Source organism: Stylophora pistillata, chromosome 1 (genome assembly GCF_964205215.1).
Source record: "Stylophora pistillata chromosome 1, jaStyPist1.2, whole genome shotgun sequence".
Lineage (NCBI taxonomy): Eukaryota > Metazoa > Cnidaria > Anthozoa > Scleractinia > Pocilloporidae > Stylophora > Stylophora pistillata.
In genome coordinates, this window is record NC_142519.1 from 19288817 (window position 1) to 19307241 (window position 18425).

Genomic DNA, 18425 nt, shown 5'->3' on the forward strand with positions numbered 1-18425 from the left:
GTTTATAAAATTCAAAATGGCCGGCCTGTACTGTTTTCTTCATTTCAACAATAACAAGAAAAGCACACTCGTACAAGGTAAGGTTAATTTATTCCGATCTCTATTGATTTAAGATCTTGGTGAAGTATATCCAGTGTCAAATTCTAGAGCTCAGCCAGTACGTTCAGATAAGAATTCCATGTGAATTACAACCACGTGTGCAAAATGTAACACTCATTTCGCTTAACTTGTCCTGTTGTCCTTACTTTTTCCCTTATTCTTGAATATATCCAAGGGATAAAAGAATGAAAAAATATCCCCCATTTACTGGAAGTATAAAGATTTCCACATTCAGTTTGCAAAAACGGTGGAAAGGAAGAAAGCGTGTCCAGTTCATGCAAATTAGACGTAGCGTTAATTATAACCAGCCTCATATTGCTGTTATACAATAAGAACTTCACTTTGACATGTACAATAGAGTGTATTTAACACTTATGAACACTGTTCAACTTAAATGGTACACTGTTGAAATCTGAGCTTCTACGAGGTCGCGTCAAATATTCATTATTTGATTTAAATGTTTACGTAACTTGTTATTTTAAAACTCTATCTAGAGGGTTCTTAAACAGTGGTCATACTTCACAGCTTAGAAAGTATGTGGAAGATTTGTCCATATTTGAAGGGGAGAAATGCATGTGATATTTAGACAAAACTTCACATGACACTCATAGTCCATTTCCTTCACTTTCTACCATGTAAACTTGGAATAGCATTACTATGAAATTTCGGAATGCTAACTGCTTGCATACAGTGAGTTGCTTGCATCTTTCAGTTCGGAGCTGAATTCTTTTGTATTTCCTCGAATAAGCACCCTCCCCTGAATAAGCGCCCACTTCTTAGGCCAAAATGCCCCCTCTCCTCCCCTCCCTCACCTTCGGGATGCAAAAAAAGCCTGTCCTGTTTATATTGCCGATTTATTTCTAACGTTTTAACCTTCAACTACAGTGGAATCAGTACAGGCGAGTAGTTTCCTTTCCGTTATTTTTTCCCTTCCAGTTATTTCTATTTCAAAGTGGTTGCAGAGTTTCTTAATGTGCGTTTATATTGCCAATTTATTTATAACTTTTTAACCATTAACTACAGCGGAATCAGTCGAGGTGAATAGCTTTCTTTTGCGTTAATTTTTCTCTTCTAGTTGATTCTATCTCCAAGTGATTGCAGAGTTTCTTAATGTGCGTTATCTGTCCTTTTAATTTTTGTCCTTTTGGGATGCGTTTGCGGAAAACAGTTTGTAAGAAATGCATTTAAATGATAGAAATATGACCAACAAGCTTTCAATTGTCAGTGCAATTCACGTGCTTCACTTTGTAACTTCCAACTGCATTTGTCGCCTCGCCGTGCGTCTTGGCTTATTTTAACCAAATACGTCTTTCCCCCTTGTTTAATTAAACAAACGGAAGATATTGATTTTGACTTATGTCATCGTAGATAATGTTGTAATTATTGTGTCTCTGTTTTCTGCTGAAAGGAAATATTTTAAAATAAACGAATTAAGCACCCTCCTTCAAATAAGCCCCCCTCCTCCCTCCCCCTCCCCCTCCCCCTCCCCCTCCTCCCTCCCCTCTCCTCCCTGCCCCTCCCCCCTCCTCCCTGCCCCTCCCCCCTTCCGTTTAGCCGAAGTTTAAATAAGCGCCCGGGCGCTTATTCGAGGAAAAAGGGTATTTGCAAAAAATGTTTCAAGCTTTTTCTAGGATCCGCCACAGTTCGCATAATAATCTTCTGTGATCAGACACTGAGTACCGTGAGTCGACTTCGTAATCGCTAGAAGATAGTAGATTACCCGTTGATATTTCAGGTTGTGTGTTCAGGTTGAAGTGTCAGACGGCGATTGCTTTTTCATTACCTGTATCGTCGCATTCAGCTAATTTCCAGCATCAGCTGATGTCAATGAAGACCATTATCTAAACTTTCTCAATTTCTTGTTAACTACTTCATGCAGTGAGTTCATAAATTAGTGTTTGACTGGGCGACAAAATCGCACCCCCTCTGAAAGGCAGACTGGAGATCCGTGTCAGGCCAGAACTTGATTATCCAGATAGGATTACAAGGAAACGTCGTGGGGCACTGATGGACGTTTTTTTTTCCCTTATTGTATCGCTTTGGTTCGCAGTGCGATTTAAGCTTGACGATAAAACTCAGCAATACAGGAAAACCGCGCTCCAATGTCTTACGTAGACGATGATATACATTATCTTTACTTGCAGCTTTATTGTTATCATGCATGGATTTTAAATCATAATAGGTTTAGTCTTCTTCACCTTGCTCCTTTGTTTTTTCTACGATCAAAAAAACAGCAGTTATCCCGAGAAGTGTTGTCATTAGCGAGAATAATTTTACTAGTGATCACATTCTTGTCTCAGAACATACCGGTAGTTTTTCTTCTCTGGCGCCTTGGCTTGAGTTGCCGCTCGAGCTGTTTCCTTGAACGCTATTGGCCATGGCTTTATTTTCCATTGAAAGATCTTCGTTGACAATATTCTTTCTCTTCAGAGATAGCTTTGTTATCTTATAACTTGTTTTTGTTTCCGAAGAAAATCGTCTGTCCTTACCATATTGCGAGTCAGAGTTCCTGTAGGCTTTAAGTGCTTGACACCTAAAGAGAAAGACAGGAGAAATTTGCGTTGTGTAGAAGCAAGAATCCAACCGCCACTTTTTGTGATAAAAAGACGTACTTTCAAACCAAAAGCTGCTCTTTACCTTCCTTTGTCATTTTAGAGGTTTTATTTTTTTGCTTTTGGTTCTTTAGTGACATGTGAGTGTGAGGGTGTAAATTTTAGGGGGCATGATGATCAGCCGCTGATCAAGAAATGAGCCCACGCTCTTCTCGACTCGTGGAAACAGCGATAATTGAGACTAAAGGTGGAGAAGTTCCATATAATTGTTTTTCTCCGTATTCTTTGATGCATACCTCAATAGTCTAGCGAACTCTTTCCGATAGTTGCGGTTCAATACAGCGTAAACGATGGGGTTACAGCAACTGTTGGCAAAACTTAACCACATGCTGAACATTATCAACTGAAAGACGGTGACTGTCATTTGTCCACCAAAGTTATCGTATATCATCATTACGTGGTATGGAAGCCAGCAGACGGTGAATAGAACTACCACAACAACTAGCATACGAATGACACTTTTCCTCGCTCGGCGAGCTCCTACGGAATATATGATAGGAATATATACAGCATTTAAGAGAAATCTCATGACTGGGGTCGTTGACCATTCAATTAATACGTTTTATGGAGTTGTACAGGAAAAAGACACAACAGAAATAAAAAGCAATGCAAATCAATCCATTGTTTTTTATTGCTGTTTTTTTTCCCTTTTTTCAAAGATTAGCTGAAACTGACCTCATAATTTATTACTGCACTTAAGTACTGTGTATAGCCAATCTGGAATGCTAAGTGCAATACACCGAATGCAAATATGGCGACCAATTTGAGTTGCCATTGTTTTGGACTCACTAGCCTCTCACACATGTAATAACCCTTTTGTGTTTTCCACGTGAAGACGAGGCTAGTAAGTCCAGAACAATGGCAATTCAAATTGGACGCCATATTTGCATTCGGTGTATAAACCTGGTCTTAATAGCCCGAACCATCGGAAAGGAATAACATTTCCAGACTCCAACATCGCTACTTATTTTATTGTCTAAAAAAGCGCGAGAATGTGAAGCCTCCTAATCGATCAAATTTCTTCAAGTTTCTTCTAACAAAACAAAATAAAACAAAAAAAAAAAACAGTATTAAAGTATTCGAGTTGTTAGACCCATGAAGAAATAGTCTTAATTTCTTTGTTGAAAATATTTTAATTGTCTCACATAATTCTTTAGGAAATTTTAACTGTTTTAACTAAGTGATAATTTTAAGTTGTTCCAGTCCTTGACACAGTCGCTAATCGGTTCGCGACAGCTCCCCTGCCTTTGCAAAGCGTATTTAGAAAGTAAGGTTTGACTGCCTCTGTTATTGTCGTGTAATGAACGACGTCTCCATATTTTCGTTTCAGAATACTTCCTCACTCTTCGAGAACCCTGAATAAAGCAACAAGTACGAAAGGTATGCGTCCAGTTTACTTTTTTTTTCTTTCTTTTTTTTTAAGTTGTGATCTTGATAACTGAATTTGACATCTCGTTGAAAGCCCTGGAATTCCAAAAGGACCGCTATAAATATTCTTAAAATAACTTGACCCTTATCAAAGATCGGGCTTTGTGCGCTTGTGTGTAAGCTTTGAAACGGCCTATTTGTTAGATTCAATGCTCAGATGGGCCGTGTTACTTCAGTAATCCAATTATACTACACATTATTTATTCGTACGATGCAGTTCTTTTATTCCTCTATAGAGTTATAGAGGGTCAAACACAGTCTGTATGCCCTTTTTGTTCATACTTGAAACTTGTCAACTTTGAGATTTTCAAGTTCGGGGATGATAAGAAGTACACGAAAGCTGATTATCGTGTGAAACTGCTGGGTGAATGTCAAGATTTCATTTTTAAATTGGCGAGAAGACAATTTCCATTTTGATTGGGCAAAGGGGAACAACTATTTGACACATGTCCGAGCACGTAGCACGTTACCCGGACACATGTTGGGTAAGTTCATTTTCCCACCGAATTAACACATCTGATACTGTCATCTGATTGTTTGCTTTTAGTTCTAACCGCGGTCATGAATTTCTTTCATACTTCAACTAGGTTGCTTATTTATTGTTTGAAAATGAAACATGCACGTCCTCGAGATGTTTTAAAGATAAATTTGGCCGATAACCTCGACCACTGTAGCCCTTAGGAAATGGACCTGTCACATATGAACTGATATTTCTAAATGACGTATTCTAAATAAATTGAAAACAAGAATTGGTCAATTCTTCTTTTCCTAAGCTTTATTAAAAGTTTTCATCCGAAGAGATCTGTTGAACGGACTTGAAAAAAATAACGGAGTCGTATTTGGATAAAAAGAACTGTTTAAATGCAGTCGTTTAAAATCGTGTTTAAGTTCAAGTTCCAAACAAATAAGGTAGGGGCAATGATCGAAGGCGTGTCTTTTCGATGATGCCTTTGAATTTTTACAACTGTGTACATAATCTTATTTGTTCTTCATTCTTTTTCCTTTATTCGTTTACCTAGATCATATTTACATGTGGGTTTTACTTTGGTTGGGTGAAAAGTTTGTTCTTGCGCCACCGATCAGTAGAAATTGAATTGAGCTGGTTCAAAACAGTTTGCATATTTTTAACACCAATTCGTTGATGGACGGTTGCTGCCACGCCTTTGGTTTTGCTTTCTTGAAAATGGGATTAAGACAAAAACTCAGTCATTTCTTTCAAAAAAAGTCATCTTTCGATCACTCTACCTTTTTAGACACCTTAAAATTTAGCTTGATACACCTGCAAATCTTAAACAAATTTGCGACTCCCCCCATTTTTTATCATCAAATTGTAATCATAATGAAGGATTCAACTTTTTTACAAATTCTTGAAAAATTGTATTAATTGTATTGTAGGTTCAGAGCTATCCTAAATTGTTACAAGATTAGACTGGCTCTAAGCCTGAGATACAGATTTGAAACCGAAAACACGTAACTGAAGTTTTATATGTTGGTTGAAATTCGTTACTACAAAATGGGTTGATCAAAATAAGCAAGACTTACAGACAGATAACGCTAGAATAAAGGGTGGTGTAGTATTGTAATGGTTGGAAACAGATATATTTTGTCTATGAAGTAGCCTGAAATTGTTTGATGATGAAAGAGAAATTTCGACAATCGATTCTTATTTAAACGTTTTCGAGCTTTTTAAAGCGCGTGTGCTTTACAGGAAAAGAATTAGAGAAAAACAATGTAGAGAGGTCAGCCACCTCGAAACATAATTGAATAATTTACAGAAATGACTGATTATTCATAATTTTGATCTGAATATCTTTTTAAACCCAGTTTGCACCCTATGTTCGTTACTGACACTCCGTTATGACAACGGCCTCTTTGGTTGAATCATTATTGATGATTTTGTTAACCAACATATTTACTACGATCACTACTGCTGCGAACTTACAATGTTATATTTCTCTATTTTTTTTTTTTTTTTTTTTATAATTCGCTCAAGATATGCTCCATATTCTAAAATGTCATAACAATTCAGGGCTACTTTTAGTTCTACACTAGAACAGGTGAAGAGAATAACCTCGAGGATAATTTAGCCTAAATATAAGATAACGGCATAGTAAGTTCTAGTTTCATCAAATCCATTCCGCTAAGCTTTCATTGGAGCACCCTTAAGCAAAATAGAAAAAGAAAAGCTTTTCCCACTCTCAATCAATCACAAATTCAAAATTAAAAATGGACGTCCATTAACTGTTACCCTCTTAGGACTCTTAGCACAACCATGTTCTAACCAGAGTCTGAAAGTCATCCTTTATTTTCGATACTTTCAATGAATTTTTTGACACTCATTTTACATATTTACACGGCCTGGGTTTTTAAATGAAACAGTTAGTGATCAAAGACATTTGAATGAAGTCTGAATTTTTCTTTAGCTCAAGCAATTCTGCCCCTAGCAACAATTTCTTGATGGGCGTGGCATCCAATGACAAAGATCCATACCTAAAGACCCCTTGAAAAATTCAGAGGACATATATTTATCATTATTGCTATACTTCATCAAGTACTTTCAGTGGAGAAATGTGTTCATTGAAGCACCAGGGGAGTTTTCTACAAAAAAAAAAAAAAACTTTCCCTTGTCTTATCGTAAAAGCCTTCTCACGCGGCAGTGAGAGATTATCGAATGAGATGTTTTCGAAAGCATACTGTAATGACAAGAAATTAAAATAATACAAGCTTTTCTTTCAATATCGTTTTTGACTACCGTATTTCGACTTCTAAATTTTAAGTTTGTGCAGAATTCCCAGCGTGGTTGGAGGCCTCGCGTGATGCTCCTTCTTGTGTGACGGAAAAGGGGGCGATTTAAGTCAAATAAAAAGCTTTATCGATACAACTGCGCGAACATGAATTATTCCTCTTTAGTAAAACTTATGCCCGCGAAGAAAAGTAATCTTGGCATATTTTAATATCAATACTTTTAGTTCTTTAATTGGTTTTCGGTTAAGTTTGTAAACGCAAGGAATGTTCCCAAATTATCATACGCACCAAAGTTAAAACATGGTAAATTGTTTACCCAAGTCTTAAGAGGACAAAAAAACTACTGGAAAATTTTATGAGAGATCGAATGGTTACCTAATTACAGGAACATTGTTAAGTCCTTAAATTGTATGACTATATTATGAAAACAAACCGATCTTTGACACATAACGTTCAGCATGCAGCCAGAAAATAGTCTACACTGAGAATACGACTCGCCAAAATTGTACATCGTGATGAATTCATCGGCTAATAAGACAAAGGTATTTATTTAAAAGCAAATAAATTTTTCTGGTGTGAAAGGCATTAGTAATTGCAATTGTCATGTTTCTGGTGCCCTGTTCGGAACACTTTGCGTTGGTCACATGATACTGCCAGATAATGTACGATGAAGCTAAAAGGCCCAAATGGCCTTAATAAATGTTTACATTTTGACAGCTTCACGAGGAGTTTTGAATTGAGTTTAATATTGCCTTTTTGTCAGGCTTAGTACTTATAAATTCACCAGCTGTTAACTTTCGTTGTTTTAAGGTCTGAGCCCAAAAAGTCGACATGAAATGCTCGTAACGTAAAATAAAAAAACCTAGGAAAAATGTTAAGTTAAGAAATGTATGAATGCAACGGAAAAGAAAACGGAAAAAAGAAAAAAAACAAAAAAGAGAAATTAAAAGAGGAAAAAGGCTGGTGATTCTAATTGTTAAGTCAGTTACTGTTGAGGATTCTCATCTTGTTCAAATTTACGTAAAATGGGTTTTTCGTTTAAATTGTAGAAAGAGGAAGTCGCCGTTGTTACAAATTACTATTAATAGATTAATTTACTTCTTTTTACGTATTTTCAAACAAATTGTACCTTGCTAAGCAATTGTGTCAAGAGTCCCTACCAGGAGAAGATTCTACCCAAGTGCGATCAAATATTATTCTATAAAGTCAACAATCAATATTGGGTTTTCAAACAACTTATGTTCCTCTTCCGAGGCAGATAATTTCTTTTCCTTTATCACAACTCAGTATTAATCTCAAATAATTAACAACCAAGGAGGTCCAGGGATTACGCAGTCCTTTTCTTTTCTCGAAAAAGAAAAGACAAAAGAAAACAAAAAGAGAAGAAATAAACTAGGGTTCCAACAAAATTACGCTGAACTTCTCTGTTTCTTCTTGATTAATATTCTATTCACTTGTCGATATCTCAAGACAATTGCGAGTTCAATAGGGTCGCATGTAATGGTCGGCACCAATTAAAATTGTATTATAAATTTTTGCCATTAAAAGAAGTACACGTCAACATGTCTCTTAGTCAGAATCGTAGCTTAGTCTTGTTTGTAGACTTAAATCGACGGCACCGTTTCACGTCTCTTTAGTCCGGAAATCAATGGAATGTTTTTTTTTTTCTCTTTTTCTTTTTTGATCCGCTTTTTGACGCCTAGTAATCTACAAGGGACAAGAAAAGTAATTAAATATTCACAAACGACAGCCTTTCATTTTGTCAATGACAGAGAATTAGAAAGACGGTCAGACAGATGTAAATGTTGTATTATACAACTTAAAAGTTTGATTTGTCTGTTGAAAATAGCAAATCGAATTTTAAAGATTCAACGCAAAGTAATCAGAAATGGACTGAATGGATTGTTTCATCTTCATTGCGCAACGTGCATCGGTTTTAAAACCCATAAGTCAATGTCAGTAATGTTGTTAATTCTGACAATTTTTACGTTTTTAAGAAAGAACAGCATGAGTTCCTTTTCACGCAGCAGGTATTCATGTATTTAAAAAAGCTCATTCAAATAAACAACGCGGCTACAGCACGATGTTTATCCGTAAAATTTCCGCTCCATTCAAAGTTTCCATCGGGAATTTTCTTTGTACGTGCAATAATGGAAACTTTTTCTGTATATATGGTGATGTTCAAAAAAATGTGGGCCAACTTTCGTTTCTAACCTCTTTTTAGTTTGCAACTTTTACATTATAAACATGGCTATACTATTTAAAGCTAATTAACACGGGTGTAGTGGTAAGGTCACGACGGAATTTTTCCCATTACATCTGGGAATTATTCCCCTACATTTGCAGAATTGACAAAAATCTATCTGGAGTAGATCGGGGCTATCCTAAAAAAACGACAACAATGTCTTTATATTAAAAGCCTTTATTAATCCCTTAATGTGAATAATTGTGAGCTTAATCTCTGTTTTCGACGGCTTTGTGCTCGGGAAAATTCTGAAGAATCCAAATTGTGCCTGTAGGTGTTTCTTCGAGCACACTTGGCTATTGTTGTCCTCATTTTGGCAGATTTTATCACCAGGAGTTTTAATAAAGAAAGCTATCTATATGTATATTTATTTATTCTTGTTATTCATCCAGTTGCCTACATTTTACCTGTGAACACCTTCGTATTGAATTCCGGTTGCATAAAATACAATGTTTTTTTCGGGAATTATCGACAGTAAGTGATGTTTTTGTTCAATTTCGTAAATGCATAAAAAATTCGACCGCTATGGAAATATTTTGCTTCTTTTGTTACCACTGCAAATTGCTTTGTTGACTTCGATGTTTTGAATTTTTATCCATACTCATTTACTTTTACCTCTTTTAACCATCACAATGCAGTGACATACAGTGAGAAGCAAGGGAAATAGACAAGCTGCTACTTCAGATATTTTTTCCTTAAAATACTTACAGAGAAGCAGACTTCGTCGATTAAAATCTACATCTTTTAGTGAAAGAAGAATTACTACGCAGAGTATTACAAAGAGACTGTTTTAAAACATGCATCCAATTCCCAATTTCAAAGAAACATATTTGGGATTTTGCATTCAAGAAAGCGGCATTTTCTTTCAGTTTTGTAGGACGACAGATGCTTGTATCCATCATTACCCGAAAAAATTAAGACGCCAGGTCTGGTTCGTCATAGTTTCAGTAGAAATATTGTGGCTGTAATCCCTCAACCCATTCATTATTTTGAAAGCTACTTTCACGTTTTTTTGGACCTCTATTTAAGATTTTTAAAAGCTGCTGTTTTTTTAAGATATCGAAGCTGTCACATTTTCCTCGTATGATACATGAGTGGAAAAAACCACTATCATTAATGCAAATTTGGTTTTAGAGTATTTGTTTATAGATTAGAAACAGCAAACAGGACTTATGAATTAGCTTACAATCCCGCTTTTTTCTTTTGAGCTGTACCTATTCTTGAAACTTTCATGTGGGTTTGTATTCGTCCTTTTTAACTTAATCGATGAGCAGATTAAAGAAAAAAAAGAAGGTCTTATCAGGAGGGACTTTTCAAAATATATCCGGCTGAGAACGAAACGCGTGAATGTAATGTTGATAATTCACAATTTACGCGTTTTGCTATTAGTAAGCGCAGATTCCGTATACACTTAGGCAAAAGTTAACAGATCCCGCCGAAATAGGCCGCCGCATTTATGGCTTTTCAAAGCGACAAATTATTTACGTTGTATTTGTAAAAAAAATTGTTTTCGCCCCATCTCGCGTAAATCTGCCGTTACTTGACGAGTGAAATGGCGCAGGTATACATTATGAAATAACAGGAATTTGCCGCCTTGCACTTACCTTCCTGAGTAGAAGATTGGGAAGTGTTAAGATTGTGACAAATTAAAAAATACAGTACCGATATGGCGATCAGTGGTATCAGATAAAGTGCCACAAACACAACAACCGTGAAGATCCTTTGCGCTTTTTCTGTGGGCCATTTTTCTTCACATCGACCTTCTGTAAAATGTTGGTAAATTATTAACGGAATTGGATAAATGAAAGCGGCGATCCAAATTGCCGCAATGATCATGATTGCATGTCGCGTTCGAATTCTTGGAAGCAGTGGATGGACTATAGCTCGGTATCGGTCGGCCGCGATGGCTATCAACGTCCCGACGGAGGAGAAGAGTGAGACACCGAGTAGGAAAGGTATGGCTTTACAAAGAAACTCGCCAAATGGCCAGTACTGTAGAACTGAGTACGTCACTGTGATGGGAACGTTTATGAGAGTCACAGTCAGATCTGCAACGCCCAAATTCGCTATGAAAAGATTGGTGACACTTCGCATCCGAGGATTTCGATATGCTAATATGACCAAAACGTTACCTATGCTGCCAACAATGCCTATTACACCATAAAATACAACTCTTGGCCACGCAAGCTTATCGTGGGGCGCAGCTTGATGCTGTGATGTCGGTAGAATTGTCGAGGTCACATTGCTGAAGTTTCCGTTTTGGGAGAAGTATTCCGTCATAGTCACGACTACAAAATGGCTTGTGGGATATCGAACGGTGTTATTTCCTTTTCTCAAAGTTTCATTTGTTTTTGTTCTTTAAGTCGCCGTAGGCTCCACTAAATTATTATTTGAAATATTAGGTACCAGCGAGAACCGTATCCCAAAGCTAATATTCCTGGTGAATTCTGCAACGGAGACGAAAAATGATAATGCCCGGCTATAACCGTAGCCTTTCAACTGGCCGTTAACTGGTAAAGACTAACCCGCTCAATAGCAAACCAGAAGTACTTGTCGAAGCCGTCAGATTACGAAGGCACGCAAGGATCTACTTTCAGAAAAAAATGTTCCGCTTTCAAATTGGTGGTTTGATGTCTTGATGTTCGGATCCCTTATAAATTTAACGGAGTTGTGGAAAGAGGCTTCAAATGTCGCCTTTACCGCCGTGAACGCGATCAGTTGACGTCAGTAGTCAGCCTGCGATTGGTCCAAACGAAACTAAGGCAGCTATGATGAACGCAAGGAAACCAATTTTACTGTTCTTTAGAGCCAATTTCCATGTTCTGTCTGACTAAATCTGATGAATTTTCAATTGGATATTTAGTAAAGGCAGATGCACCAGTCGACATGTCCATCAAGGTCTTTAAACATTATCCACCGGATAACCTGTGCGAGTCCACTCATCAAATAAAGGCAGGCAATTTTCTGTTCAATTAAATCGCCTCAGTCTAATTTTGCTAGGTTTGTCTTCCTCTTTTAGGAGTAATTTGTCGCCGAACCTCTGAGATTTTGCGACTATTTTCCAACCGTGTCGACGTGACGCGTGATTAATATCTACGGACCCGTGTGATGTACGAGTATGCAGTCAAAATTAGTCTCGAGGCGCCAGTACTATACAAATACTCTGTCGCCAGATCCTGAGCCTCATTGCATTTAACTATCCGTTGGCTATCCGTGAATGGAATAAAAGGAAGAAACAATTAACAATTTAGTTGTCTTTGATTCGCACCAGAAACAGTGTAATTTTATACTACACCGGCGCGGCTTCTTCAAAAAACAGACTTTCGACAACCGTTAAGTGACAAGTTATCATCACCTGCATTTGGAGACAAAATATTCATTCTTGCCCCCATAGCGGTTTCTGTCGAGTTATGTGCGAACTCACTTTTGCCTTACCTTTGAATTTGTTTTACACAAGTAAAAGGAAAACTCGGAGTCTCTCTCCCCTGTCATACCTCCTCCAAAAGCGTTGTTTCTTAAGCTTGATAAGTGTTACGTTTGACTCTCCTTTCGCAAATTTCAAAGTGTGCTTCCATGTATGTGTGTGCGTTGTTTTTTTTCTGATAGCTTATATTAGCCGCAAACTTGTGGCCGATAGGAGGTGAATATGTCTTTTTATAACTTGGTTATCTGATCGAATGGTTATCAATATACTAGAGTCCGTGGAAGATAAGAAAGGGAGCGCACAGTTTATGATGAATTGATTTCCTCACCCCGGTGAATATTACTCTTTCTACTCAATGTAAACATTACAGATAGTTTTAACAGTGAGCTTTGAGCAGCTGCCGGGTCCTTTTTGTTTAGGTAGTATTCAAACTGATCTGCTGTTTAAAGTCCCTTCTCATTATCGTTACTGTTGTGACGGGCTGCCGTGAAGTTTCATTTTACAGCTCCACATTCAGTGTGGAAAAGTTTAATTAAAACATTTTTTCCACTTTGAGTCTCATGTGGGATTGGTAGATGCAGTCTTCTTTATCATGTGTAAACAAACTTCGGCGGTTGACCTTAAAATTTGCTGTTTTTTTTATCTTGTGGTTCAACCCATCACCGAAAGCAGATCCTAGCTTTGTCGTTTTTAAACCTTCTGTTACCTTTTCTTAAAGTAACAATTGATGTCATCTCTCAGACCTTTCCCATTTTGAATCGTTTACTTTTTACTCGTTCTAACATAAAATCGAAGCTAAATAGCAGTAACAGACATGGTTTATGTCAAATTCTGATGGGCAAAATGAACTGATGACGGCAGATTTTTTCCTTGTCTCAGTGTTCCGACAATCAGATGCAGCTTACAGCTTTTTTTAATTTTGTTCAACCGAATGATGGAGCACCTACACAATAATCACAATTGGCGCCTTTTCATCAAACAAACTGCAAACAGTTACTACTGCTAATGAATTTTTTCGGCATTGGTTCTAGGAAATAAAAATAAACACCACATTCACACACATGGCTTTTTACTAGTTCTATTTATGATTTGAAGCGCTTCGTTGAGGTTAAAGAAAGGGAAAGGGAAACACTGGGTTTAATAATCCTCTTCTATCAAACATACTTAACTTTGTTCAAGGTTTTCTTTACTCTAAATGTATGGTTGACACACGAAAGAATAAGCAAACATTTAATGAAATTTGACAGAATTGAAAGCTCCTGCTGATTGTATTCAGATGTCGACTTACTAAAAAATCATTTCTTAGTGGACGATGCGAGGAATTTTGCAAATGACAGTTATGTATCGTTCTTCAACCTCGGACTAAACAAAATAACGTCTCGTACACTTTGTAAAGGACTTTCCTGTCGTTTCCGAGGAAATGCAGAATTTAGAGTCTAATTTTATGGCCTCTTCCGGCACTTCATAACAATATTCTGCCGATTAAATAGAATTAACTGAATTGAATACACTATACTGAAAGTGCTTGAGCTCTTTGCCGGAAAGTGAAGATTTGTGGAATGGGGAGGATTTGGGATTAAGTGACAAGTCGACACAATACCGGCCCTAAAAGTTAAACTAATATAGACTTCAACTGCTAAAATAGGCGTTTGTTATGTCTTCTATCAAAGACGTATTCCCCAAAATTTAGTCACCAGGCGTAGATTTGTAGAAATTTTGCCAATAGAATATGCCAATAGAAATTTATTTTACTTCTTTTATTATCAATTCCTTTTTTTAGCTCACTTTGAAATTTTACAACCCATATGGCCTTCCGGATGAAGCTCTGACAATAATCGGTCATTATAGAGCTTACTCCAGAGAAATTTTTGATTTTTAAACCCTGGGGGAAATTACCAATCCAAAATTACTTTTCTCTTCCGTGACTACTTTTTTTTTGTTGTTTCCAGGAGCTGAATCTCCTTAAAAGCTTTTGGTTTTGGTAGATCTTTTTAATAGATATTTCAAATGCACTTTCTTGAGAGCACAACGTTGTTAGTGATGTTAACTCATTTCTTACTTATTTTACGGAGTCAGTAATCTGCAGACCGTGAGTGTATAAAACAATTTCACTTATCTGTTCGTGGCATCATGTTTTTCCTGCGTACATTATTTATCTAGCGGTTGTATTGTGAAAAGAGTCTAAAAAGGATATTCATACATTAAACTGAAACATTTCACTTTATTCCTCAGTATGATATTGTCTTTACAAAAAACCAAGTTACCGCAGAAGATACTTTGAGATTTTAATTATGTAGACAAAGTATAAACAACCGCCCCAACCTTCGACGGATTACAGCTAAATAGGAGACTGGCGTTGTAAAACAAGTGGTCCTTGAGAAGAAGAGTATTCTAAAGTGCTGTTCAGTTTTGACAGAATTGTGCTGATTAAGAGGGGAAAAAGAGAATTAAATGTTAATTCAAGCACGAGGTAACATTGATAAGATTCAAGAACGGCGTGATACTCAGAGCTATCCTGTGTTATCGTCTCGAGCAAGAGTTGATGGGTTTCCTTTCTTAGATCAGAACGATTTCATGATGTTGAACTTGCCCTTTCATGCGCACAACATCAACGGATAACATTCAACGATCTTTTTTATGCGCTCCACTCAGGCAAACATTGACTGCAAACTGCTATTCACCCCGAAACTTTAGAAAATGTCTTGACCAGCCGCACTATATAAAATGATTTTTCATTTTAGGTGTATCTGAATGAATTTGCCATTACGTGAAATGACCCTCAGCTAGGTATGCTGGTTAAAAATTAATATCAAATACTAATTTGAAACACGTTTACTTTTTGTTTGGGTTTAGCTTGCCAACTTTTGCTGGGTAACCTACATCATCCAGGGTGAAACTTTATCAATGATTCAAATCAAAGAAACCTCCGACTGGTTCTCGAAATGTTTATATACATAGAATAAAATTGATTCGATCTTTGTCACAGTAATATCCTGCCTCCACGACGCGTTTTAGACATTCTAAAACAGGAACGAATAAATTACGAAAAAAATACTGCCTAACTCGATGGAGTCACCCAGGCCCATCTATTTTGGCAATTCATTTTACTTTGCCATCATTAAGAAAGGTACTTTTCTTCGAAGGTGATAAAAACCTACTTGCATATAATAAATACTATTTATATCCCTGTCAATAAAGGAAGGACATGCTTTCAAGTAATCACTTTCGAAGCGTTAAACCGGTGAAATTGTCAGAATTTAATTTAAAACCATAACAGATTAAGGAGTGGACTGAAAGATAAAATGAATAAAATAAATTCTCAACATTTTCCTTTTATTTTCAAAAGTAATTTTTGTGTTGTTATTTATGGCTTAGATTTCTCGCCTGAATTTATTTTAAGTCTTTCGGTGAATTAAACCGCGTAATTTGATAATGTTCCAGCTGTTGTTTGATCAAGGTTCAGAACCTGCAGCTAGCTATGTATGGCATATTCCCCACTTTTATTTATTATCAACAGGAAGGCGTCCCTTCTGTAAAACAACTTCTCTTTCTTTCGAAATCTCTTCATAACTTCGAGAAGTTAACCCCGAAATTTTTCGATTCGAAGTTGTGGTTAAATAATGACAACAATCAAAAAAAAAAAAAAAGAAAAAGGAAAAGGAAGAAAACGGATTATTTAATATGTGGTTGCGGTTGATATGAAAGATTTGTTTTCGGATCCTGTTCAACTTCATTAGGCAAATTGACATCCGTAAGAGAAAGATCTTGAATTGTCAATTAATCCTGTGCTGTTAATTTGCATGGCAGCCGAAGATGTGTTGTTTTATGACACACAGTTGTCGGGTTATCTGGACTCAGCTGGTGATTTTAATTAAAACTAAGGAACCCTCCTGTCAGGTACAGAAATCTAATATGTCTTTGGCAATTATGTGACAAAACGATCTACCAGGTGAAGAAACGCTAAATCTGGTTTAAGGGTGCACCGAAGGAAAATCAAATATGAACATTCTTAAAACGTAAACAATTCCAAGTGAAATAGGCAGTGCGTTTCTTAATTTAGAATGACTCATTCTGGTCAAGATTTGTTCACAAGGGCAATAAACCGGACCGCGGAGCGTAATTGATCCTGAATCTATACTACCCAACGAAAATAAATCTCTACCCAAGTCTTATTTAATTTACATCGTTCATTTTTTTGTTGGTTAGTTGAGTCCTAGATAGCGATCTTTTTAAGATGAAACAATGCAATTTTCTCACAAAACTTTCGATCGTCTGTCATATATACGATAAATGGCATCTAGCTATAAAATAATTGCTTGAGAATACTCAAACATTTAGAAGAAAAACGTGAAGTTTGTCTCCCTGTCAAAACAAAATATGTGCGCATTCGCTCCGATCCAAATTAATTTATTTTTGTGAAAATTGAGTAGCGGGCGTTAGAAAGAAAACTTTACACCATACAGCCTCACCGAATTTCCCCTTTTTTGTTTTTTTTTTTTTTTTTTGTTGTTGTTAAGCAGGAAAATGTCATGAAAAGAATAGTTAGGAATCAAGAAAGTGTGAAATAAGCCTTTGTTGTAAGGACTGTTGCGTAAATGTTCTATGGAAACAAATTAACCTGTTGATGGAAGTTTTCACTCAAAGGATCGTGTGTCACTGCCCTCTATCGACAAATTCTTATCACTTCAATTGCATACTTGTAGATACACCTTATTCCAGGGATAAACTTTTCACCCGGGCGGATCTTTGCGAGCTGCATTGTATTTTTCCCAGTTTCATTTGGGCGAGGAAAAAGGCCGGCGTTGAACAAAATGTTCGCTCTTACTATATGTTAAACCATCAAATAAGAGATTTATTACTCCACTTTCATCTAGTTTTCTAGTACTCTTTTTTTACCTCTGGGTTTAAAAATACATTCCACGGCGTCGTCTGAGTGTCGTAGCGTGCCTGAAAGAAGACAACAACACAAACGAAACCACGATAAAAAATCTGAAGCACTTGAAGGTTGTTGCTTAAGAAAGCTAGGCCTAAAATCGGGGAAGTAAATCAAGGTTTGGATCGTTCAGTGCTGCCGTTTCCAACCGTATATTTGCCCTTTTCTATTGTGCAATATATTTTGCCCGTTCCAGTCCCCTTATATGGTAAAGGAGAATAATTGTGAGATGCTAAATGTTCTTCACGTTCAAATCTAATCATTCACGGAAGGGTAAAATAAAACGAAGGCCCTATTTTTATTCAAACCTCGCCTTTAATTTGACGAATAATTTGAAAGATACATCTCTTGCATTTAGCAGCAATACTACATCACTTCTGATTTAAGATATAAAACACTTTCTCGTTATTATATTTTTCCTTGGGCGCGTTTGTCAGCCTCATCATCAGTAACCTCCAGATGACATCTAGTTTTATTCAAAGTAAACCTCTGGTCAAAGGGATTAAAATAGGAAACGGAGAGAAGCTAATATTTGCTTTATTTGTAGAAAAATAGATATATTTAAACAGTCCTCTCATCTTTCATTCTATGTCACACAGTGCTTTCTCAACATCGCCCGAAGAATAGCTGATAATAGTAATTTTTTTTTTCTTTTGGAAATGTAAGAACTCTACAGAGAAGGATTAACTCTCTTTTGGATAACGGAAAACAACAGGATCATTATCCTTCTTTTATTCGCAGTCAGAACTCAGGCTCATATTATGTCCTCAGTTCGATCCGTAAACGCTGTTTGAATTTGGCAATCAGTCGTGTTTGTCGAACTGATCAGTAACTCATGAGGTTAACATATAATCTTAACCTCAGTATATATTAATGTAAACACAGTGGTATTCATTGTATTTACGCTCAGGAAATGTTTGTAATTTATTTTTTGTGTTA

The 18425-nt window shown here is 36.6% G+C and overlaps 2 protein-coding genes across 3 annotated transcripts in view; one reads left to right on the plus strand and one right to left on the minus strand.

Annotated features, from left to right (window-relative positions):
• The window catches only part of LOC111343021 (neuropeptide FF receptor 1), a 25923-nt gene continuing 7498 nt past the window's right edge, over positions 1 to 18425 (plus strand). The window contains exons 1-2 of the mRNA XM_022950154.2: positions 1 to 77; positions 4042 to 4091. The gene's annotated coding sequence lies outside the window, so the exon portion shown is untranslated. The remainder of the gene's footprint in view (positions 78 to 4041; positions 4092 to 18425) is intronic.
• Positions 2224 to 12938, minus strand: LOC111343024 (QRFP-like peptide receptor). 2 transcript variants are annotated; one of them, XM_022950159.2, is made up of 5 exons: positions 12565 to 12938; positions 10734 to 12336; positions 2948 to 3191; positions 2407 to 2632; positions 2224 to 2315 (listed from the first exon to the last, which is right to left on the minus strand). In XM_022950159.2, exons 2-5 carry the CDS (start codon positions 11407 to 11409, stop codon positions 2268 to 2270), a joined length of 1194 nt encoding a protein of 397 aa, XP_022805894.2. In that variant the 5' UTR covers positions 11410 to 12336; positions 12565 to 12938; the 3' UTR covers positions 2224 to 2267. The 2 variants fall into 2 exon arrangements, with proteins under 2 accessions (XP_022805894.2, XP_088598447.1); XM_088742321.1 differs by lacking the exon at positions 12565 to 12938 and having other exon boundaries at positions 10734 to 12449.

Coding starts and splice junctions, on each gene's coding strand:
- LOC111343024 (XM_022950159.2), bottom strand. CDS start 11,409: ATGACGGAATACTTCTCCCAAAACGGAAACTTCAGCAATGTGACCTCG. Junction 2,633..2,947: donor GAGTTCGCTAGACTATTGAG/GTATGCATCAAA, acceptor CTTTCTCTTTAG/GTGTCAAGCACTTAAAGCCT. Junction 2,316..2,406: donor CCAGAGAAGAAAAACTACCG/GTATGTTCTGAG, acceptor TTTTGATCGTAG/AAAAAACAAAGGAGCAAGGT.